The sequence below is a fragment of the Mixophyes fleayi genome, chromosome 5, assembly GCF_038048845.1.
Source record: "Mixophyes fleayi isolate aMixFle1 chromosome 5, aMixFle1.hap1, whole genome shotgun sequence".
Classification (NCBI taxonomy): Eukaryota; Metazoa; Chordata; class Amphibia; order Anura; family Limnodynastidae; genus Mixophyes; species Mixophyes fleayi.
Window position 1 is genome coordinate 23,682,111 of NC_134406.1, and position 27,008 is coordinate 23,709,118.

General features: G+C 44.2%; 1 protein-coding gene across 3 annotated transcripts in view; it reads right to left on the reverse strand.

The window, feature by feature from the left end:
• Window positions 1-27,008, reverse strand: part of CDK14 (cyclin dependent kinase 14) — a 453,985-nt gene that overhangs the window by 69,511 nt on the left and 357,466 nt on the right. For all 3 annotated transcript variants that reach the window (XM_075211845.1, XM_075211846.1, XM_075211847.1), the window contains 2 exons: window positions 18,169-18,308; window positions 2,613-2,756 (listed from right to left, as the gene is read on the reverse strand). In XM_075211845.1, coding sequence (XP_075067946.1) covers window positions 2,641-2,756; window positions 18,169-18,308 — 256 coding nt within the window. In that variant the 3' untranslated portion in view covers window positions 2,613-2,640. The remainder of the gene's footprint in view (window positions 1-2,612; window positions 2,757-18,168; window positions 18,309-27,008) is intronic.

Below are 27,008 nucleotides of genomic sequence, written 5' to 3' on the forward strand. Positions count from 1 at the left end.
ACATAAAGACAAACTCTTGTTTTCCATTAGTCGGATGCTCTACCATGCATAGAGAGATAACGGCAGTGTCTTAATCACATTGCATTCTATTGTCCTTATATTGCTGCAGTGTTCTAATAATGCATGTATCATTCTTCTATTGCATTGTGCATGATATTGCCGCTCATGTTCCATCATTAACTACTATTATTTCATTGTGACTGTCTGTGCACTATATTGCCCTAACATTATTCTACTTGTGTTTCTATGTAACCATTATCTTACACATATCTTACGGTTACATTGCTCTGCACCTTCATCATTACTGTTGTGCAGAGATTAAACTATTTATTATATAGCACCCACCATTTGTGAGGTGTCAGGACAATAGGTTACCAGACCTTTTCTATAAGTGTGCCAAGTGGCATCTCCCCTCTACCTGTAAGTGTGTTTCTACCAGAGGTTTAGGGAGTTAAGAACAGGTTTCCTCTGTCAGCCCCTAGTGGACCCTGCAAGAATCCACAGCCTGAAGGGTGAGTAGAGGTACTGTATTAATAAGAAAATCAGGAAAAAGACCACAACTGTGAGGCTTAGTATTGGGGTGCCAAAGACAACATGGAAAGAACATCACCCAAATGTAGAAGGAGGCAAATATTCCACGGAAAAGTTTTACTCATCTCCCGTTGTGAGCCTCCGCTAAATGAGAGAGCGGGATTAAATCTAATTTGGTGTGCTTCCACCCACTGCAGGGAACCTGAGTACCTTCACCTAGTGGGCCAATAACACATGTACAGAGAAATAATCTTACAAGCAGATACGTAATTAACAGCTTTACTGTAAAGATTTGCAAAAACAGAGTAAAATGTACTGTGTACATAATAAACATTAGTGTAGATCCATCCCATTAGGGACACCCACACAGAGTGTCTTGTGATCACCCCTGACAAGAGTACCCTTGGGTAGTGACACTCCTTGATGCAGGTCTATAATACTATTGTAATACTACCATTCCAGTGGTTAGTAGCATAACCAAAAGTTGTAGTCCTCACAACAATGCCTCCACCTCACTTCCTACTGGCATTGAATGATATGTCCCTGGCTTCTGGTGCAGTAATACTCTGGAATGCAGCTTGGTCAGAGTGCACAGTCTCAGGCTGGTTGTGATACAGTCTCTGGATTTATATCACAGCACAATTATAATACTTATAGAAATGATATTTCTATGTACTGTGTGAGCTATATACTGGGCATTAAAACTCGATACTGAAGCAGTCTAATATCTGATCCATACCTCCCAAACCTTTATCCAAACAAAATCATAACAAAATAAGCACGGCACCCGATCCATATTAACAATGCCCCGAAATCACCCTAGACCCACCCTGTTAGAACCCACCATGGGTTTCTATCCCGTTTGGCATGATTATAGAATAGTAACCACTCTCATATTTGATCTTGGAGGATACTGGGGCTGAAAAATTATGTAGCACTAAATCTAATGTACTCTCTGGGGTTTCACTGATCGAGAGCCTAGTGTCTACTAGAGTGATAGCTCTACACCTGTATTTGTGGTACTGAATTGGTCACACATTGGTCAGTATAATCTATACAAATAGTGCAGTAAGATATCCATATTGCAACATAAAAAATGTAGCTCACATCTCTTTGACTACAGTATTAGCATTGTTAAATATAGGCACAAAAATAATTTAATCTTGCTCTTCTTATGGATTAGATGGCGTAGTGGTTAGCACATCTGCCTTACAGCACTGGGGTCATGAGTTCAATTCCCGACCATGGCCTTATCTATGTAGAGTTTGTATGTTCTCCCCGTGTTTGCGTGGGTTTCTTCCGGGTGCTCCGATTTCCTCCCACACTCCAAAAACATACTGGTAGGTTAATTGGCTGCTAACAAATTGACCCTAGACTGTCTGTCTGTCTCTGTCTGTGTGTGTGTGTGTGTTAGGGAATTTAGACTGTGAGCCCCAATGGGGCAGGGACTGATGTGAGTGCGTTCTCTGTACTGCGCTGCGGAATTAGTGGCGCTATATAAATAAATGATGATGATGATGGTGATTAGAGCACAACTATTCGGACTATTAGCAGAGGATACATTAACAATTATGAGACGCCTCTGAAAACTGATGCACAGTAGAGAGATATATAAATTAGGTAATAAAACCATTCATATGTATAAAGACAAAAGGAATAAAAAGAGAATACATTAATAAATCAAAATGACTGGTATGGTCCATCACACGGTAAAGCAGAAGTGGACAACAGACAGTCAATACGGAGTTAATATAACCAGGGGAAAAATCCATATAGGTTCCTTTGTTTACAGTAATTCTCATTCTATTCTATGTGTGGATGATGGCGGCTTCAGCTGTGTAGTGCTTATGTGATGTCACAATTAATGTGACACAACACAACTGTACCACATTCATTTTGTCGCCTCTATGAGGGCTCAATGACAATGTTCTATAAATTACCCAAACACTACGACAACACAGTATATCTCTGTTAACAACATGCCTTCAAAATATTTAATACATTTGCACATATCATACACACAATTTTCTTTTAGTTTATCTTCACTGACTTATTTAATGATTAATCCACTATGCACCTACCTGATTCCAAACACACGGCGATCAGCCATCAGTGCTTGCTGTTTGAGAGACTTTTGCTGAAACTATTGTTTTTCCCAAACACCCGCAGGCTCTCGCCTGCTTCTGGCTGTAACTTCACATTCGGTACAGTAAAAATGGAAGACACTGTGAGGGAAGAAAAAGATATCAGGTTAAAGTTGCCTCTTCAGGGTAGAAAGAGGGAAAATACATAAATGTACTTGAAGAATTGGTGAAAATGATTAATGAATACCTTTCACCTACACACGGTGGAACCAGCGTGAACAGATGTTTATTTAAAAGCAGACTATGTGGTAAATTTATCAAGCTGCGGGTTTGAAAAGTGGAGATGTTGCCTATAGCAACCAATCAGATTCTAGCTGTCATTTTGTAGGATGTTCTAAATAAATGAGAACTAGAATCTGATTGGTTGCTTTAGGCAACATCTCCACTTTATCAAACCCGCAGCTTGATCAATTTACCCCTAACAGTTCAGAAGGAATCAATTACAACACTTAAACGCTTACTGGAACAAAGGTTGCAGTCTTGCATGAAATTGGAGTGGTTTGGAAATATTGGTAGTGTGACCTAAATTGTCCTGGCTTTTTATTCAGGAATATGTTTTTGTGTGCTGAAAATGCAGCCACTTAATGCGCTACAAACTAGGGTTGCCGCCTGGCCAGGATTTAGCGGATAAGCCTGAGCTATTTTTATTTAAAATGTTCTGCCTTGGCCATGACACCAGTTCCTGGTGAAACTATATACTGCATTCTCCTGAATATTGGTTCAGCGCACAAAATGGCTGCCTTGTCTTTGTGCATCAGTGAGGGCATTGGTTTCTAGTGAATGGACATCCTTATGAATAACAGTAAATCCCACAAAGTGACTTCCTCCAATGTATGTAGATAACAGCGCTATGCCTCAGGGAGGGGGCTGGTTCCTAATACACTGATAGGCTGCATTTTCATGAATTGTTAATAGAGTTTACAAAAAAAAGTTGCCTTCATTTCATGGCTTAATGATTTCACTGGTGACAGGCTGTATTCTCATGAATATTATTTCAGCATACAAAATGCCTCAGGGAAATTAAGGGTTCCTAGTAAATCAATAGGCCACATTTTCATAAATAGCAGTTAGCCTCAGAAAATGGAGGTAATAGGGACCCTTTTTACGGGGTTTATCTTGGACGTCTGCGCTTGTCTTATGTAGGTGTGTATTGGAGGTCGTTTCTGCCTTTACGGGTGTTCCAGGCGTCCCGATTCCTGTGGGTATAATCTTCTTTTTTGTTAGTTTTTCCGTGGCGCCACCGAAGAACCAACAAAAAAGAAGATCAGCCCCATAAAATGACTTCCTCTATTGTGTGTAAGAAACCCTTTTTCCCTCAGTGTCAGCGCTGGTTCCCAGTGAACTGATATGAGAATGCAGCCTATTAGAATCTACAAAATAGCCGGCCCCCATTTCATGCCTCAGTGATGTCACTGGTTCCCGGTTTCATAGGCTGTTAGATAACCTATTCTCATGCGTAGTGATTCTGAAAACAAAATGGCTGCCTTTCCGCACATTGACAATGGAGGCAATATAATTTACAAACCCAAGATGTTGTGACTGAAAAACAACAGTGACTACACATCCCCAGCTTAGTATATCTTTGTTTTCTGGAAATGTTTACAACAAATATATTCAACATTAAAAACTGAGCTCTCAGTGTATGTAACTGGACTTTTTTTATTTCTGCAACTGGATGTGTGCTTCATAATGATTATCTCCCAGACACAGAAAACGTATTTCTCTAACTTAAAATTTCACTGGAGGCATTTAACGAAAACCTTCCTTTAAAATATAATGATTTTTTTCATCTTTATTCTCCCCCCCCTTCAAAAGGTTTCACTGCTCCCAATGTCTAACGTTATGCAAAGACGTGTTTCTGCCAGTGAATATCTCCTTTTGGTTGTGCTTCTGTAAATTACCTGCTGTGAGCTGATAAAAGGATTAATGCTGCCAAAATTCTTAATCTGTGAAATTACAAATTAAATTCTCATATTAAAAATACCACCCTGAGGTATTTTTTGTGGTTTTAATTCCCCTCTGGTGTTCTGCATACATTGTGCTTGTTAATGACTAGGACAAGTCCCCCTCTCTACTGGCAGCCTGCTGCAGAGTGATAATGTGGAGGCATTTACTTCACCCAAAGAGCCCCGGATTTAACCACTGGCTGATAAACTAAGTGGCAACTGGGTAATAACGCAATATTAAGTGAAAAGTACTACTAGAGAATACAGAATTCTGAGACTATCAAAATCCTAGCTGTGCTTAATCGTTCATTGAGATCGGATTGAGATGTCATAAATGGAGACAGATCACAGTGAAGAAGGTTGGATTCAGCGCTGGAAAAAAAAAAAAAAAGAAGAATGAATTTATTTTACTACTTAATTCTTAGCCGGCCCCATTGACAGCTCTTATGCATAAGCTACTGTGAGTTTGATGGCTAAGGACCCTGCAATAATTACGCAGACACAGTGTGGGAAATCATATATGATTTCTTGGAGAAGGGGTGGACAGCAACTAGAAAGCTTTGGGTGACTGCTAGAATATTAGCATACTATAGCCAGTGACAGTCATCAACGAAACAGTAAACTGGCTTTTATTTAATAATTATTGTTGTCCGAGACGCTAGTGCTCAGTTACGAATCACAAAAATGATTACCCGTCGCAGCGCATTTAGTTTGGCGCAAAGTGCCTCATCCAAATTCCACTTTTAGCAATTGCCCCTGGAAAGGTATCTGCAAGTTTTGTAGATGAATCTTCCATTAGGCAAAACCACAATGGAAACCGTGAAAACATCCCTATAAAGTCTACTAATATTTTGGGATCACTAGTCATTAATTTCAACATTTAGGTTTGACATAAATAATGTCAAACATCTTTTATGTCTTAAATTAATTATTAGAGGGAGGGAGGATTGGGACTGTCTTGACTGTACCGCTCAACTGGGACAGTCCTGATTTTAGGGCTCTGTCCCGCTGTTTAGCCGGGGACATATTTGTTCCAAGGGTGGGAACATTGGGAAATATCTTCCGTTCACAGAAGCTCTGCATAGCAGAACAGTGAGAGCAGGTGCTGCGTCCCTGCTACTGGTGGGTGCTGCAGTGTGCGGAGGGTAAGGGAGGGTTCTAAGGGGCAGCCTAGTGCTTTACAGTGCCAGTCAGCCCTCTGGGGGAGTGGCCATACCCCCACTGTCATGTGACCAGGCCCGCACCATGACACGGTCATGTGCCATGTTCTGAGGCAACGTGCTGAAATGTTGGGCGATACTACATGCGTCACTGCTGTTCAGTTTAATAATTGTATTAGATTGGTAGAAATGCGTCTAAGGATCCTCTTTCCTGTATATCATGTTCTTGGAAGATGCAAGGTCTTCCCATTGAAAGTACAGGCTAAGGCCTGACCAACACCTTTCATTGCGTTCATTTACAAAAAATGGGTTTTCAGCCCCTGCTAAACAGCTAAACCTACCAGACACTGTGTCCCCACACAGCAATTCTACCAGACACTGTGTCCCCACACAGCAATTCTACCAGACACTGTGTCCCCACACAGCGATTCTACCAGCCACTGTGTCCCCACACAGCAATTCTACCAGACACTGTATTCCCACACAGCGATTCTACCACACAATGTGTTCACACACAGTGAATCTACCAGCCACTGTGTCCCCACACAGCGATTCTACCAGCCACTGTGTCCCCACACAGCGATTCTACCAGCCACTGTGTCCCCACACAGCGATTCTACCAGACACTGTGTCCCCACACAGCGATTCTACCAGACACTGTGTCCCCACACAGCGATTCTACCAGCCACTGTGTCCCCACACAGCGATTCTACCAGACACTGTGTCCCCACACAGCGATTCTACCAGACACTGTGTCCCCACACAGCGATTCTACTAGCCACTGTGTCCCCACACAGCGATTCTACCAGCCACTGTGTCCCCACACAGCGATTCTACCAGCCACTGTGTCCCCACACAGCGATTCTACCAGCCACTGTGTTCCCACACAGCGATTCTACCAGACACTGTGTCCCCACAGAGCGATTCTACCAGACACTGTGTCCCCACAGAGCGATTCTACCAGACACTGTGTCCCCACACAGCAACTCTACCAGCCACTGTGTCCCCACACAGCGATTCTACCAGCCACTGTGTTCCCACACAGCGATTCTACCAGACACTGTGTCCCCACACAGCGATTCTACTAGCCACTGTGTCCCCACACAGCGATTCTACCAGCCACTGTGTCCCCACACAGCGATTCTACCAGCCACTGTGTCCCCACACAGCGATTCTACCAGCCACTGTGTTCCCACACAGCGATTCTACCAGCCACTGTGTCCCCACACAGCGATTCTACCAGCCACTGTGTTCCCACACAGCGATTCTACCAGACACTGTGTCCCCACACAGCAATTCTACCAGCCACTGTGTCCCCACACAGCAATTCTACCAGACACTGTGTCCCCACACAGCAATTCTACCAGACACTGTGTCCCCACACAGCGATTCTACCAGCCACTGTGTCCCCACACAGCAATTCTACCAGACACTGTATTCCCACACAGCGATTCTACCACACAATGTGTTCACACACAGTGAATCTACCAGCCACTGTGTCCCCACACAGCGATTCTACCAGCCACTGTGTCCCCACACAGCGATTCTACCAGCCACTGTGTCCCCACACAGCGATTCTACCAGACACTGTGTCCTCACACAGCGATTCTACCAGACACTGTGTCCCCACACAGCGATTCTACCAGCCACTGTGTCCCCACACAGCGATTCTACCAGACACTGTGTCCCCACACAGCGATTCTACCAGACACTGTGTCCCCACACAGCGATTCTACTAGCCACTGTGTCCCCACACAGCGATTCTACCAGCCACTGTGTCCCCACACAGCGATTCTACCAGCCACTGTGTCCCCACACAGCGATTCTACCAGCCACTGTGTTCCCACACAGCGATTCTACCAGACACTGTGTCCCCACACAGCGATTCTACCAGCCACTGTGTTCCCACACAGCGATTCTACCAGACACTGTGTCCCCACACAGCGATTCTACCAGACACTGTGTCCCCACAGAGCGATTCTACCAGACACTGTGTCCCCACACAGCAACTCTACCAGCCACTGTGTCCCCACACAGCGATTCTACCAGCCACTGTGTTCCCACACAGCGATTCTACCAGACACTGTGTCCCCACACAGCGATTCTACTAGCCACTGTGTCCCCACACAGCGATTCTACCAGCCACTGTGTCCCCACACAGCGATTCTACCAGCCACTGTGTCCCCACACAGCGATTCTACCAGCCACTGTGTTCCCACACAGCGATTCTACCAGCCACTGTGTCCCCACACAGCGATTCTACCAGCCACTGTGTTCCCACACAGCGATTCTACCAGACACTGTGTCCCCACACAGCAATTCTACCAGCCACTGTGTCCCCACACAGCAATTCTACCAGACACTGTGTCCCCACACAGCGATTCTACCAGCCACTGTGTCCCCACACAGCAATTCTACCAGACACTGTATTCCCACACAGCGATTCTACCACACAATGTGTTCACACACAGTGAATCTACCAGCCACTGTGTCCCCACACAGCGATTCTACCAGCCACTGTGTCCCCACACACGCGATTCCACCAGCCACTGTGTCCCAACACAGCGATTCTACCAGCCACTGTGTTCCCACACAGTGATTCTACCAGACACTGTGTCCCCACACAGCAATTCTACCAGCAACTGTGTCCCCACAGAGCGATTCTACCAGACACTGTGTCCCCACACAGCAACTCTACCAGACACTGTGTCCCCCCATAGCGATTCTACCAGCCACTGTGTCCCCACACAGCGATTCTACCAGCCACTGTGTTCCCACACAGCGATTCTACCAGACACTGTGTCCCCACACAGCGATTCTACTAGCCACTGTGTCCCCACACAGCGATTCTACCAGCCACTGTGTCCCCACACAGCGATTCTACCAGCCACTGTGTCCCCACACAGCGATTCTACCAGCCACTGTGTTCCCACACAGCGATTCTACCACACAATGTGTTCACACACAGTGATTCTACCAGACACTGTTTCCCCACACAGCGATTCGACTAGCCACTGTGTCACCACACAGCGATTCTGCCAGTGTGTCCCCACACAGCAATTCTACCAGCCACTGTGTTCCCACACAGCGATTCTTCCAGACACTGTGTCCCCACACAGCGATTCTACCAGCCACTGTGTTCCCACACAGCGATTCTACCAGACACTGTGTCCCCACACAGCAATTCTATCAGCCACTGTGTCCCCACACAGCGATTCTACCAGACACTGTGTCCCCACACAGCAACTCTACCAGCCACTGTGTCCCCACACAGCGATTCTACCAGCCACTGTGTTCCCACACAGCGATTCTACCAGACACTGTGTCCCCACACAGCGATTCTACCAGCCACTGTGTTCCCACACAGCGATTCTACCAGACACTGTGTCCCCACACAGCAATTCTATCAGCCACTGTGTCCCCACAGAGCGATTCTACCAGCCACTGTGTTCCCACACAGCGATTCTACCAGACACTGTGTCCCCACACAGCGATTCTACTAGCCACTGTGTCCCCACACAGCGATTCTACCAGCCACTGTGTCCCCACACAGCGATTCTACCAGCCACTGTGTCCCCACACAGCGATTCTACCAGCCACTGTGTTCCCACACAGCGATTCTACCAGACACTGTGTCCCCACACAGCGATTCTACCAGCCACTGTGTTCCCACACAGCGATTCTACCAGACACTGTGTCACCACACAGCGATTTTGCCAGTGTGTCCCCACACAGCAATTCTACCAGACACTGTTTCCCCACACAGCGATTCTAACAGCCACTGTGTCCCCACACAGCGATTCTAACAGCCACTGTGTCCCCACACAGTGATTCTAACAGCCACTGTGTCCCCACACAGCGATTCTACCAGTCACTGTGTCCCCACACAGCGATTCTACCAGACACTCTGTCCCCACACATCAACTCTACCAGACACTGTATTCCCACACAGCGATTCTACCACACAATGTGTTCACACACAGTGATTCGACTAGCCACTGTGTAACCACACAGCGATTCTGCCAGTGTGTCCCCACACAGCGATTGTACCAGACACTGTATCCCCACACAGCGATTCTGCCAGTGTGTCCCCACACAGCAATTCTACCAGACACTGTATTCCCACACAGCAATTCTACCAGACACTGTGTCCCCACACAGTGATTCTACCAGACAATGTGTCCCCACACAGCAATTTTACCAGCCACTGTGTCCTCACAGAGCGATTCTACCAGCCACTGTGTCCCCAAACAGCGATTCTACCAGACACTGTGTCCCCACACATCAACTCTACCAGACACTGTATTCCCACACAGCGATTCTACCAGACACTGTGTCACAACACAGCGATTCTACCAGCCACTGTGTCCCCACACAGCAATTCGACCAGTCACTGTGTCCCCACACAGCAATTCGACCAGTCACTGTGTCCCCACACAGTGATTCTTCCAGACACTCTATCCCCACACAGCGATTCTACCAGACAATGTGTCCCCACACAGCGATTCTACCAGTCACTGTGTCCCCACACAGCGATTCTACCAGCCACTGTGTCCCCACACAGCGATTCTACCAGCCACTGTGTTCCCACACAGCGATTCTACCAGACACTGTGTCCCCACACAGCGATTCTACCAGCCACTGTGTTCCCACACAGCGATTCTACCAGACACTGTGTCCCCACACAGCAATTCTATCAGCCACTGTGTCCCCACAGAGCGATTCTACCAGCCACTGTGTTCCCACACAGCGATTCTACCAGACACTGTGTCCCCACACAGCGATTCTACTAGCCACTGTGTCCCCACACAGCGATTCTACCAGCCACTGTGTCCCCACACAGCGATTCTACCAGCCACTGTGTCCCCACACAGCGATTCTACCAGCCACTGTGTTCCCACACAGCGATTCTACCAGACACTGTGTCCCCACACAGCGATTCTACCAGCCACTGTGTTCCCACACAGCGATTCTACCAGACACTGTGTCACCACACAGCGATTTTGCCAGTGTGTCCCCACACAGCAATTCTACCAGACACTGTTTCCCCACACAGCGATTCTAACAGCCACTGTGTCCCCACACAGCGATTCTAACAGCCACTGTGTCCCCACACAGTGATTCTAACAGCCACTGTGTCCCCACACAGCGATTCTACCAGTCACTGTGTCCCCACACAGCGATTCTACCAGACACTCTGTCCCCACACATCAACTCTACCAGACACTGTATTCCCACACAGCGATTCTACCACACAATGTGTTCACACACAGTGATTCGACTAGCCACTGTGTAACCACACAGCGATTCTGCCAGTGTGTCCCCACACAGCGATTGTACCAGACACTGTATCCCCACACAGCGATTCTGCCAGTGTGTCCCCACACAGCAATTCTACCAGACACTGTATTCCCACACAGCAATTCTACCAGACACTGTGTCCCCACACAGTGATTCTACCAGACAATGTGTCCCCACACAGCAATTTTACCAGCCACTGTGTCCTCACAGAGCGATTCTACCAGCCACTGTGTCCCCAAACAGCGATTCTACCAGACACTGTGTCCCCACACATCAACTCTACCAGACACTGTATTCCCACACAGCGATTCTACCAGACACTGTGTCACAACACAGCGATTCTACCAGCCACTGTGTCCCCACACAGCAATTCGACCAGTCACTGTGTCCCCACACAGCAATTCGACCAGTCACTGTGTCCCCACACAGTGATTCTTCCAGACACTCTATCCCCACACAGCGATTCTACCAGACAATGTGTCCCCACACAGCGATTCTACCAGTCACTGTGTCCCCACACAGCGATTCTACCAGCCACTGTGTCCCTACACAGAGATTCTACCAGTCACTGTGTCCCCACACAGCGATTCTACCAGACACTGTGTCCCCACACAGCGATTCTAGCAGACACTGTGTCCCCACACAGCGATTCTACCAGACACTGTGTCCCCACACAGCAATTCTACCAGCCACTGTGTCCCCACACAGCGATTCTACCAGACACTGTGTCCCCACACAGCTATTCTACCAGACACTGTGTCCCCACACAGCAATTCTAACAGCCACTGTGTCCCCACACAGCGATTCTACCAGACACTGTGTCCCCACACAGCAATTCTACCAGCCACTGTGTCCCCACACAGCGATTCTACCAGACACTGTGTCCCCACACAGCTATTCTACCAGACACTGTGTCCCCACACAGCAATTCTAACAGCCACTGTGTCCCCACACAGCGATTCTTCCAGACACTCTATCCCCACACAGCGATTTTACCAGACAATGTGTCCACACACAGTGATTCTACCAGACACTGTGTCCCCACACAGCGATTCTACCAGACAATGTGTCCCTCACAAAGTGATTCTACCAGACAATGTGTCCCACACAGCGATTCTACCAGCCACTGTGTCCCCACACAGCGATTCTACCAGCCACTGTGTCCCCACACAGCGATTCTACCTGACACTCTATCCCCAGACAGCAATTCTACCAGCCACTGTGTCCCCACACAGCGATTCTACCAGCCACTGTGTCCCAACACAGCGATTCTACCAGACACTGTGTCCCCACACAGCGATTCTACCAGACACTGTGTCCCTCACAAAGTGATTCTACCAGACAGTGTGTCCCCACACAGCGATTCTACCAGACACTGTGTCCCACACAGCGATTCTACCAGACAATGTGTCCCTCACAAAGTGATTCTACCAGACAATGTGTCCCACACAGCGATTCTACCAGCCACTGTGTCCCCACACAGCGATTCTACCAGCCACTGTGTCCACACACAGCGATTCTACCAGACACTCTATCCCCAGACAGCAATTCTACCAGCCACTGTGTCCCCACACAGCGATTCTACCAGCCACTGTGTCCCAACACAGCGATTCTACCAGCCACTGTGTCCCCACACAGCGATTCTACCAGACACTGTGTCCCCACACAGCTATTCTACCAGACACTGTGTCCCCACACAGCAATTCTAACAGCCACTGTGTCCCCACACAGCGATTCTTCCAGACACTCTATCCCCACACAGCGATTTTACCAGACAATGTGTCCACACACAGTGATTCTACCAGACACTGTGTCCCCACACAGCGATTCTACCAGACAATGTGTCCCTCACAAAGTGATTCTACCAGACAATGTGTCCCACACAGCGATTCTACCAGCCACTGTGTCCCCACACAGCGATTCTACCAGCCACTGTGTCCCCACACAGCGATTCTACCTGACACTCTATCCCCAGACAGCAATTCTACCAGCCACTGTGTCCCCACACAGCGATTCTACCAGCTACTGTGTCCCAACACAGCGATTCTACCAGACACTGTGTCCCCACACAGCGATTCTACCAGACACTGTGTCCCTCACAAAGTGATTCTACCAGACAGTGTGTCCCCACACAGCAATTCTACCAGACAATGTGTCCCTCACAAAGTGATTCTACCAGACAATGTGTCCCACACAGCGATTCTACCAGACAATGTGTCCCTCACAAAGTGATTCTACCAGCCACTGTGTCCCCACACAGCGATTCTACCAGACACTGTGTCCCACACAGCGATTCTACCAGACAATGTGTCCCTCACAAAGTGATTCTACCAGACAATGTGTCCCACACAGCGATTCTACCAGACACTGTGTCCCACACAGCGATTCTACCAGACAATGTGTCCCTCACAAAGTGATTCTACCAGACAATGTGTCCCACACAGCGATTCTACCAGCCACTGTGTCCCCACACAGCGATTCTACCAGCCACTGTGTCCACACACAGCGATTCTACCAGACACTCTATCCCCAGACAGCAATTCTACCAGCCACTGTGTCCCCACACAGCGATTCTACCAGCCACTGTGTCCCAACACAGCGATTCTACCAGCCACTGTGTCCCCACACAGCGATTCTACCAGACACTGTGTCCCCACACAGCTATTCTACCAGACAATGTGTCCCTCACAAAGTGATTCTACCAGACAATGTGTCCCACACAGCGATTCTACCAGCCACTGTGTCCCCACACAGCGATTCTACCAGCCACTGTGTCCCCACACAGCGATTCTACCTGACACTCTATCCCCAGACAGCAATTCTACCAGCCACTGTGTCCCCACACAGCGATTCTACCAGCCACTGTGTCCCAACACAGCGATTCTACCAGACACTGTGTCCCCACACAGCGATTCTACCAGACACTGTGTCCCTCACAAAGTGATTCTACCAGACAGTGTGTCCCCACACAGCAATTCTACCAGACAATGTGTCCCTCACAAAGTGATTCTACCAGACAATGTGTCCCACACAGCGATTCTACCAGACAATGTGTCCCTCACAAAGTGATTCTACCAGCCACTGTGTCCCCACACAGCGATTCTACCAGACACTGTGTCCCACACAGCGATTCTACCAGACAATGTGTCCCTCACAAAGTGATTCTACCAGACAATGTGTCCCACACAGCGATTCTACCAGCCACTGTGTCCCCACACAGCGATTCTACCAGCCACTGTGTCCCCACACAGCGATTCTACCTGACACTCTATCCCCAGACAGCAATTCTACCAGCCACTGTGTCCCCACACAGCGATTCTACCAGCCACTGTGTCCCAACACAGCGATTCTACCAGACACTGTGTCCCTCACAAAGTGATTCTACCAGACAGTGTGTCCCCACACAGCAATTCTACCAGACAATGTGTCCCTCACAAAGTGATTCTACCAGACAATGTGTCCCACACAGCGATTCTACCAGACAATGTGTCCCTCACAAAGTGATTCTACCAGACAATGTGTCCCACACAGCGATTCTACCAGACAATGTGTCCCACACAGCGATTCTACCAGACATTGTGTCCCACACAGCGATTCTACCAGACAATGTGCTGTTTTACTTTCTGGTATCAACACATAAATCTATATCATTCGAAGACAGGCTGTATTGGGGAATAAGTTTGCCTCTATCATTGGATGGTAACGGTTCATATGTAAATATCAGGAAGAAAGGCATGGTGTGATATTGCTGCTGTCAGCTGTGGCCAACATACCCCTTGTCTATATACTCACCCCTCTATCATGATGCCTCTGCTAACTTGAGCTTAGGCATCTAAGCTGACATTAATGCACGTAAACACAAACTATTGCATTTAAAACCTAAATAAAAATATGGCCCACAAAGGAAGCATTAGCCCTGTGCCCACCAGGACAGAAACTTAGTTATACTTTGCTTTTGTGATACGGTTGCACGTTCCTCTTTGTGTTTCCCTATATACACAAAAACACACACCCACATAGATAATAAAGTAGCACACTAAAACAAAAAACTATAGAATAGACACACTCTGAAACAACACACACACTGCCACACACTAACACAAATGTACATTGCCACATACAGACACTGCCACGGACACACTTAAAATATTTTTTATTTTTACTTTGTGAATTTCAGTCCGCAGACCTGCACTGCAGCCTCAGCTCAGCAGTATGTGAAATGTTCGCACGTTGCTTGGACTAGTGAGGGTTGTAGAGGAAAGGCCGGAGATTTGGCGCATCCATTGACAGTGAGGGTAGCAATAACTACCAATGGTATAGTGTACAACTGGTGTGTCCTTATGTCAGAACTTGCACTTTATAAAGATATTACAGTCAATGGACAAAATCTATTGATGTGTATTATTAAGGAGTTAAAGCAGCCACTTTAATTGATGACCCTTCAGACAGACATCTCTATTCTTTCTCATCATACTCTAGTTTATTTGTGATAGAGAACAGCCCCCCTAGATGCATTCTTCTCATAACAGATTCACAGAGTTATTGTCACAAACACCAATTTTTTTTTTGTTTTACACTGTTGCTAGGCAGCTGTTTATTATAGAACTATGATCCAAGCAGGGAGGCGATGTTGAAAATTCTAAAGAGCTAAAAAGGAACATTTGAAATATCTTTACATTTGCTGGATGTCACACTGTGTTAAATCAAGAGGGATATGATTCTTCATTGAAAATTCAAAGAATCTGAAAGGCTTGATACTTCTTTCTATATTTGTGTTTTCGTTGCTTCAGGGATGGTGTATAAGACTTTTCCATTTACTTCTGAATAATCACAGCTCTCAGTTTCTTCCAAATTGTTCTTTTTTCTGAAGCTCTATTCTTGCTCGTATACCAGAAACAGAACAATCTTTTCACACATTATGAAGAACTATTTGAAACAGATTCATTTCCTGTATGCAGTCATTGATACCAAGGAGCTAACAAACTGTTTTTATTTCTGTTTTTTTTTAAAGAACACCTGTCACTTCTAAAAAGTGGAGACGGCCATTGCTTTTGGGCTGTTTTTGGGGCAGCACGGTGGCTAAGTGGTTAGCACTTCTGCCTCACAGCACTGGGGTCATGAGATCAATTTCCGACCATGGCCTTATATGTGTGGAGTTTGTATGTTCTCCCCGTGTTTGCGTGGGTTTCCTCCGTGTGCTTCGGTTTCCTCTCACACTCCAAAAACATACTAGTAGGTTAATTGGCTGCTATCAAAATTTACCCTAGTCCCTCTCTATGTCTGTCTGTGTGTTAGTAAATTTAGACTGTAAGCTCCAATGGGGCAGGGACTGATGTGAGTTCTCTGGACAGCACTGCGGAATTAGTGGCGCTATTTAAATAAATGGTGATGATGATGAACCAATATTCATAAAAATTCATGAAGTGCCTCGTGTCTCACCGGTTTCTAGTGATCCAATAGGCTGCACTCTCAAGAACATTTCCTAAGTTTTTAAAATGGGTACCGTCACAATGCCAGTGAGAGGAGCAATTACTCTAAAGGGTCATTTTTATATTTAAAAAAAAAAAAACAACAACAAAAAACGCATAAAGCAAACTAACAGAGAAGGATACATAAAGTTATTTGTACAATATGGTATCTATATATATATATGTCTTATTGTTTTTGTTACACATGCAGACCCCCTCCCCCCACCCCAATCCAACTGTCCTGATTTTTGCTTGGCTGTCCAGATTTCTTGTGTTGAAAAGTTGCACACAGTGGTAGGGCGGCCAGACTGGGGTGTGGTTTGGTTTATTAGGATAAAGTGTTTTCCAATGTTCCCATTTGGAATGTCTGGAAGTAAGTATTTATAGGCAGCAGATCGTAATGTTCTTTTTTATCTATTGTATATTTATTATACAATGTGGCTTCTAGAACTTTAGGATTTATATGAGTTGTGGAATTGTTATGTCCATCTAACATATACTATAAAGTTGTGTTTTTAAACTGTTTTGCCAGTCCAAGCCCCTTACCATTACACTGGATCCAAAATCTTGAGTAAAGTAACTTAAGATCTATCCAGGATTGTAAATGCATATATTAGCCATACTTGCCTACTTTTAAGAACTTCACTGTAGGAGAGGAGGTCCAAGTGGCAGGGGGTGTGGTGGCACGATTTGCATCATCTTGGACTTGTCATTAAGCCACAAATCATCCCTCATAGGGGGGCGGAGCCATGATGACACAATCAAGCCCCGCCTCCGCCCACTTCACTATGGTAGTGACGTGGGAGGTTACCCTGCTCTTTCAGGAGTCCTGGAGGACTCCCCAAAAATTAGGGAGTCTCCCGGATATTCCAGGAGAGTAGGCAAGCATGACATTTATTTCTCAATTGTTGAAACTCTGGGCCTTATTTGTCATCTCCAATGTAGTGACTGGACGATACAAAGGTATTATTTTGCAGACTTCGTATCTTTCCAGATAGAGGGCAGCAAGGCACATGGAGTGGATTGCAGGCTTCTAGTGAGATCTAAAGCTGGTTCGGTTATAACAATAATAATAATAATAATAATAATAAACCTTATACAGTTTGCCAAATCAGCCAGCTTAAGGGTGTAAAATGCAAAATACATAATACATTACTTCATGATAAAAACAAATTCAGCATATACAGAGAATCAGCATATTATTCAAATAATTTCAAACAATCCTATTCTCTACATAATTTTTCTATAGATATTACAGGGCGTGAGTCTACAAATCTGATAACGAGACTTATAGCTAGCTGTACCATTGGCTATTCACTTTAATTTCTGTTCATTCAACTTTGTCAAACTTACTCTGCTAAAAGTCACAAGCAACATCTAACTGAACATTTATACACACAATGCATTTGACATTAAAATCAACATATGTTACATTTCTAAATATATTTCTGTATTAATCATTGATTATTATCTACAATTAATGTGACAATATGCATTTTACTATTAGATCAACCTGTATTTTGAGTTTAGTGGTCTTTCATGCACACGCATACCCAGAAAACCTAAAAATATTATTTCAGAACATGCCCCAAATCACTGCATGGACACCTGTACTTACTATCACTCAGCTCCCAGAGCCGTGGGGGAAGATCGCTGAAGTAGTCGTGGTTCAAAGCAGCCTGTGCAGATAGTCTGTTTTTTGGAAAACACTGGAGAAATTTGGAGGCGAGATCTTCTGCATGATTCACGTAGCTCAGCCTGGTTAAGAAAACCATAGTATTAGTTAACAATGTAAAAATGGTTTACTGTATTGATAAACAATCCAGATAAAAGGTATCTCTAATGATATGGGGCCTGATTCATTAAGGATCTTAAAGTTTCTTATTTCAGTCTCCTGGACAAAACCATGTTACAATGCAAGGGGTGCAAATTAGTATTCTGTTTTGCACATAAGTTAAATACTGACTGTTTTTTCATGTAGCACACAAATACTTGATAGCTTATTTGTACACTGAAATTTAAAGTTGATATTTGTGTGGTACATGAAAAAACAGTCAGTATTTAACGTATGTGCAAAACAGAAAACTAATTTGCACCCCTTGCATTGTAACATGGTTTTGTCCAGGAGACTGAAATAAGAAGTTTCTCAGGTTAAGATCCTTAATGAATCAGGCCCTAGATCCTGCAATGACAAAGAAGGAAGTTCACAGTGATCAAGTCACTTACTAACATAGGCTGTAGGACACAGTGATCTTGTTACATATTGACACTGATTCAAGATGGGGTGCAAGGTGATCACTTAACAGACACTGATGCAAGATGAGGTGCACAGTGATCACATCATTTAAACCCCTTTCACACCGAGCCATGGACCCGGGAATAACCCAGGTAGTCTGTTGGTATGAATGGGTCCACATCCCTGGTTGTAACCAGGGTTATTCCCATCTTGGAGCCGGATATGCAGCAGAATAAAAGGTGTTCTTGGGTTATTCCACCCAGGTTCTGTTAAAAGCAGCTCATTGGCGGATCAGAATCTCTCTCTGATGACATTGTCTACAAGCTGCAGAACGGCAGGGATGGTGAACTGTCAGGACACCGAAGTGAGAGATCTACTGGCTGCCGGAGAGGAAGAGCAGATCAACAAACAGATTACTGGTACAGTGAAGGTTCACGTTATATAGTAAGTGTTTATTATCAGTGTTAGCAGCTGTTCCTGCAAGTTACACCCCTGTATTTTGGAGGGCTGGACTCTGCGTATGTCTCCCTAGCCTTACTTTGGATTTTTATGTGTTATTATTATTATTAATAATATTACTTTTGTTTTAATTTTTAGAGTCTATACTGTCCCACCAATGACGAAGAGAACACAAAAATGGAACAAGCCATTAATAAAGCATTGTCTACCATATTGGTGGAGCGGCTCATGGAGATGGATTCGGCTGTGCAGGCGCAAGAAGACGCTCATCTGCAGAGGTTCTTGGAGCATGAACAGGAGCAGCAAAATAATTTTATGACTCAACTAAAGACCATACATGAGCGTATCAGCAGAGAAGATAGAGAGAGTCAGATGTATTTCCTAGAACATATGATTACTAGAGTACAAGGCCCCAACCACATTCACACCCTTCCCAACACTACTCTGCGGGAAATTATTCCAATTACGATGGAGGTCCAAGTTATTTTGATGTGTCCCACATATGGCTCCAGCACACTGCAGTCATCCACATTGTTTGAAACCTTTAATGGTGTCACCTAGGTGCTGTCCATGTGGCAGGCAGAGGAAACGGTGGTACAGGGTTTTCACGAATGCTGCAGTATTCTCCCAGGGCTGCATACATCACAGCATGATGGCTAGTCTCCTACTTGGTTGAATAGTTTTTAGTTTGTCATTTGTTTTGCTAGAGCTGGTTGATGAGTTCTAGCAAGCAGTCAAATGTTGCACGTGACATGCAAAAGTGTTCAATACTCTGCTCATCATCAAAACCTTCCACAGTACACTATGATGTCCTTCTCTGACCCACATTCTTCTACTTGTCCCAATGCTGAAGTTTAGTATGATGCCAATTGTGGACAACATAAAGGCTTTCCTCCTGTGTAAGAATGGGCATCGAGTTTTAGCCCTATCAGCCCAAAATTCCACCCTCCTCCTGTGGGAAGTAACACTGGGCCAGATTACAGACTGTAACCAGCTGGATTAAGCTGTCATTTGCATCCAGAGACAGAAGGAATCCACAATATTACAGGAACTCCATACTGCACAGCAGGTGCTGATATCTCTCCTCAATGATTACAGCAATGTAGTCACTGTCCACTTTTTGTGACTCATCTATAAGAGCCTCTGCTACATCACCTATAAGACCCTCTGCTACATCAGCTATAAGAGCCTACTACATCATCTATAAGAGCCTCTGCTACATCATCTATAAGACCCTCTGCTACATCACCTATAAGACCCTCTGCTACATCAGCTATAAGAGCCTACTACATCATCTATAAGAGCCTCTGCTACGTCATCTATAAGACCCTCTGCTACATCACCTATAAGACCCTCTGCTACATCATCTATAAGACCCTCTGCTACACCATCTATAAGAGCCTCTGCTACATCATCTATAAGAGCCTCTGCTACATCATCTATAAGACCCTCTGCTACATCACCAATAAGACCCTCTGCTGCATCATCTATAAGACCCTCTGTTGCATCAGCTATAGGAGCCTCTGCTACATCATCTATAAGAGCCTCTGCTACATCATCTATAAGAGCCTCTGCTGCATCATCTATAACTATAAGACCCTCTGCTACATCATCTATAAGAGCCTCTGCTACATCATCTATAAGAGCCTCTGCTACATCATCTATAAGAGCCTCTGCTACGTCATCTATAAGAGCCTCTGCTGCATCATCTATAACTATAAGACCCTCTGCTACATCATCTATAAGGGCCTCTGCTACATCATCTATAAGAGCCTCTGCTGCATCATCTATAACTATAAGACCCTCTGCTACATCATCTATAAGAGCCTCTGCTACATCATCTATAAGAGCCTCTACTACATCATCTATAAGAGCCTCTGCTACATCATCTATAAGAGCCTCTGCTGCATCATCTATAACTATAAGACCCTCTGCTACATCATCTATAAGAGCCTCTGCTACATCATCTATAAGAGCCTCTGCTACATCATCTATAAGAGCCTCTGCTACATCATCTATAAGACCCTCTGCTACGTCATCTATAAGAGCCTCTGCTACGTCATCTATAAGAGCCTCTGCTACATCATCTATAAGAACCTCTGCTACATCACCTATAAGAGCCTCTGCTACATCATCTATAAGAGCCTCTGCTACATCATCTATAAGAGCCTCTGCTACATCACCTATAAGACCCTCTGCTACATCAGCTATAAGAGCCTCTGCTACGTCATCTATAAGAGCCTCTGCTGCATCATCTATAACTATAAGACCCTCTGCTACATCATCTATAAGAGCCTCTGCTGCGTCATCTATAAGAGCCTCTAATACGTCATCTATAAGAGCCTCTGCTACGTCACCTATAAGAGCCTCTGCTACATCATCTATAAGAGCCTCTGCTACATCATCTATAAGAGCCTCTGCTACATCATCTATAAGACCCTCTGCTACATCACCTATAAGACCCACTGCTGCATCATCTATAAGACCCTCTGCTACGTCATCTATAAGAGCATCTGCTACATCATCTATAAGAACCTCTCCTACATCATCTATAAGAGCATGCTACGTCATCTATAAAACCCTCTGCTACATCATCTATAAGAACCTCTCCTACATCATCTATAAGAGCATGCTACGTCATCTATAAAACCCTCTGCTACATCATCTATAAGAACCTCTCCTACATCATCTATAAGAGCATGCTACGTCATCTATAAAACCCTCTGCTACATCATCTATAAGAACCTTTACTACATCATCCATAAGACCCTTTGCTACATCATATATATAATCCTCTGCTACGTCATCTGTAAGACCCTCTGCTACATCATTCATAAGACCCTCTGCTACGTCATCTATAAGACCCTCTGTTACATCATCTATAAGAGCCTCTGCTACGACATCTATAAGACCCTCTGCTACAACATCTATAAGACCCTCTGCTACATCACCTATAAGACCCTCTGCTACATCATCTATAAGAGCCTCTGCTACATCATCTATAAGAGCCTCTGCTACATCATCTATAAGACCCTCTGCTGCATCATCTATAAGACCCTCTGCCAAGTCATCTATAAGACCCTCTGCTTCGTCATCTATAAGAGCCTCTGCTGCATCATCTATGAGACCCTCTGCTGCGTCATCTTTAAGACCCTCTGCTACGTCATCTATAAGAGCCTCTGCTACGTCATCTATAAGAGCCTCTGCTACGTCATCTATAAGAGCCTCTGCTGCGTCATCTATAAGACCCTCTGCTGCATCATCTATAAGACCCTCTGCTGCATCATCTATAAGACCCTCTGCTGCATCATCTATAAGACCCTCTGCTATGTCATCTATAAGAGCCTCTGCTACGTCATCTATAAGAGCCTCTGCTACATCATCTATAAGAGCCTCTGCTACATCATCTATAAGAGCCTCTGCTACATCATCTATAAGAGCATGCTACGTCATCTATAAGAACCTCTGCTACGTCATCTATAAGACCCACTGCTGCATCATCTATAAGACCCTCTGCTACGTCATCTATAAAACCCTTTGCTACATCATCTATAAGAACCTCTACTACATCATCCATAAGACCCTTTGCTACATCATACATATGAGCCTCTGCTACGTCATCTGTAAGACCCTCTGCTACATCATTCATAAGACCCTCTGCTACGTCATCTATAAGACCCTCTGTTACGTCATCTATAAGAGCCTCTGCTACGACATCTATAAGACCCTCTGCTACATCATCTATAAGACCCTCTGCTATGTCATCTATAAGACCCTCTGTTATGTCATCTATAAGACCCACTGCTACGCCATCCATAAGACCACTGCTACGTCATCCATAAGAGTCTCTGCTACGACATCTATAAGACCCTCTGCTACATAATCTATAAGACCCTTTGCTACATCATCTATAAGACCCTCTGCCACGTCAGCTATAAGACCCTCTGCTACGTCATCTATAAGAGCCTCTGTTATGCCATCTATATGAGCCTCTCCTATGTCATCTATATGAGCCTGCCACGTCATCTATAAGACCCTCTGCTACGTCATCTATATGAGACTCTGCTACGTCATCTATAAGACCCTCTGCTACGTCATCTATATGAGCCTCTGCTACGTCATCTATATGAGCCTCTGCTACTTCATCTATAAGACCCTCTGCTATGTCATTTATAAGAGCTTCTGCTACGTCATCTATAAGAGCTTCTGCTACGTCATCTATAAGACCCTCTGCTACGTCATCTATATGAGCCTCTGCTGTTCCCTTTCAAGGACTCAACTTGACAATGCAGGGCGTGCACGGGTCCAGCGTGAAAAGCGACGACCCAGGATATACCCCGGATCAAATTGAGGTGTTAACAGATGCAACACGGGTCGGAGCCATATTAATTATCCCGTGTCTGACCTGGGATTTTGGTGAGAAAGGGGTATTATTGACATAGAAGGCACACCTTGTTCACGTTACTGACACCCAAGAGGAGATAAATGGTGATCACTTACTGACACTGGCGGAGCCCGTGTACGGTGATTATGTCAATTACTAACCAACTAACACATGCCTTCTCCTGCTGTGTACAGATGGCGGATAATGAGGATCACTAAGGGGTCTGTCTCGCAAACCCCTGGCTAGGTAAGACATTTGTTTGACTTTTGTTAACTTTCATTTAATTAAAGTTAATTCGCCACTGAGGGGTGGGGTGCAAAATGGCTACTGGTTGGCTCATTGTGGCACAAGTGATAGCAATATCAGTGATAGTGATAAGTCAAACTAACATCCCTGAATGTATAACACAATATTTTTGTTCCCTGCCCCAAACCAGTCACTTCATATGAAGTTATACTTTAGCGCAAATACAAAGACCATTCCTGTTTATTATAATGAGAGTCACATAATAGTTCGAATCTGTCCAGCAAGTTGCTATAAATCACTTAAAAAATAATTACAAAAAAATCAGTTTAAAAAACATGACCGAGGGCTCTGTACTTCAGACTCGGGACGTCGTTCCCTGGTGCCATGGATTAGCAAGGCTCCTGCCTTAACTACAGCAAACAGACAGAAATGTTCCATTTAAGTCACTTCCAAGTCTGCATTGCTCTCACATAATTGCCTTTCTGCTGGAATTATTCAATTAAAAAGAAAATCATTTCATTTCAGAAAAAAGCCTGAAAATATATTTCATTACTATTCCTCCCCCCCCCAAATAGCAGGTCAGGACTTGGTCAAGCGCAGCACAAGTTCGGTAAGTTGGTCTAATGGGAGACACTGCTCTAGGTACATACACTGAACTCATGAACTCAAAGTGCTGCTTAGGTCTGCTCAACGGCAAGACTACTTAATATAATCATTAGGAAGGCGACCTTTAAAATAAACAGATTAGTCTTGTCTCTGCATATATGATTAGTGAATGAGGATTATGCAGGTAAATACACCCCAGTGTATACAGCTAGCATTTTATCATGTACCCCTGGATAGGATGTCATCTTACAGGCTGCGTCTTGTGTTTCTTGTACACGCTCCAAGTTTTTTTTTCCCCCAGAAATAAGTATATCACTTCTTCCACTAGACAGAGCTGTCTTTAGGCTCGCTTTTAATTGCATTTAGAAAAGCTGCCCAATGTATGTTCATATTAATCACTTTCAATAAAGGGATCATTTAAATCATCGAAACTGTTCAGGAATTATTTGCTTGACAAAAACTAAATAATATATCTTTAACAGGTCGTAATGCTGTAAAACGGCCCAATAAATTAAAAGCAAAGCTCCTTATTTGTTACAGAAGCAATTGCTGGCCCTTTAAAATAGCTTTTGCTGCTGATTAACGACAGTAACGTAAACTTATTACAATGAACTGCAGCAACATAAAGGTTATAGGGCCTGATTCATTAAGGATCTTAACTTAAGAAACTTCTTATTTCAGTCTCCTGGACAAAACCATGTTACAATGAAGGGGTGCAAATTAGTATTCTGTTTTGCACATAAATTAAATACTGACTGTTTTTTCATGTAGCACACAAATACTTGATAGCTAATTTGTACACTGAAATTTAAAGTTGATATTTGTGTGCTACATAAAAAAACCAGTCAGTATTTATTCTGCAAAACAGGATACTAATTTGCACCCCTTGCATTGTAACATGGTTTTGCCCAGGAGACTGAAATAAGAAGTTTCTTAAGTTAAGATCCTTAATGAATCAGACCCATAATGCACTGCACCCCAGGTGTTTGGATAGTAATAACTTTTGATACGTGAATCTTTAAGCCAATCGCTCTCTCATTGAAGCAACGGTGCTCAACCTGTGAATCGAGAACGCAAATGGGATTCAAGAATGTTTTTGTAAGATGTCTCGATTGTTAGATATGTAATATATCCTATAATGGACCAACTCCGTGTGCTCTCCAAACAATAGCACTCTGACCCCTAAAAAGCTAAATAGTTGATGACCACTTGCCCAGAACAGACCACCTTCCATTCACAGGAGTCTCTGCAGGAATGACCGTTATATAAATTGAAGACCACCTCTCCTGCCCTTGACGATTACGGTAATTTCACCAATCTTCTCTGCCTAAATTGTGTTGCAACCAGGAAGGACAAGGAGACTATTTAATTTCCCCCCCCATTCATTATGAAAAGGTTCAAAAAGAGAATTATGAGCTGACACACTGGTCTCACCGGTGAATCTTTATTTTGTATGGCAAAGCATCCGTGCACTGATTTGTTAAAATGGTTAATGGATTTACCATATCTACAATTGGATACCTTTACTTTCACACTTATGTTAATTCTCTGTATACAATTATTTCAATTCTTGGAAAGATTATCAATTGTTCATCCTTTTTTTAACAACACAGCCTTCCGTTTCATTTTTTGATGGCACTGTGTCTCACCTGTAATCATTTAAAAGTTTAGATAAATGATCATCTACAATGTGCTGGAGCTGCCATGGGCTCCCAGCGGCTCCTTCATTTGCTAATATTTATACGGCTGATTATCCTAATTTCATGATCTTTTATTTTCAGATACATTGATGAACATTTCATTAAAGGTAGAGTCGACAGGCTGCCAAGCAAATAAGATCTATCATTGTCTCACTTATACTTAAGATCAAGTGCAGTATATCTTACATTGGGAAAACCATTACTCTTTTTTGGGACCAAATGTCCACTCACAAATCTACATCAAGCACATGTTTTGCTGTCAGTAAAAGTGACACTACATTTTGTAGCATGAATTATCTCTTGTCATCACTATGCTACATTTTGACTTTGAACCTGTCAGACCCAGAGATTGAAATTGTTCTCTTCTGCAGCATGAATCCGAATGGAATTTTGCATTGCAAACTCTCCCTCCCAACAGTTTGAACGATTGATTTTTATACGTTCTCGGTCTATTTGGATATATGTTGTTCAGTATTTAGCCTAGTGGCTCCGGCTGCTACCAATTGAGAATTGAGAGCACCACCTTGTTGTCACAATGTAGCGATTCCTTTATTTTTGACAAATATTATTTAAACTTGTGACAATATTCAACGTTAAAACGTTAGTTCACATCATGTCACATTTTGATTAAATTAACAGAATACATTCACAAATGCAAACAAAGACATATATGTGTATATATATATATATATATATATATATATATATATATATATATATATATGTTTAGCAGGTTTTAATGAATAAATTAGTACAAGAGCTTCTTTATGGTGCAGTCCATTTTTTTCTTCATTTTATTTACGGTAAACCTAACCCACGTTTGCCAA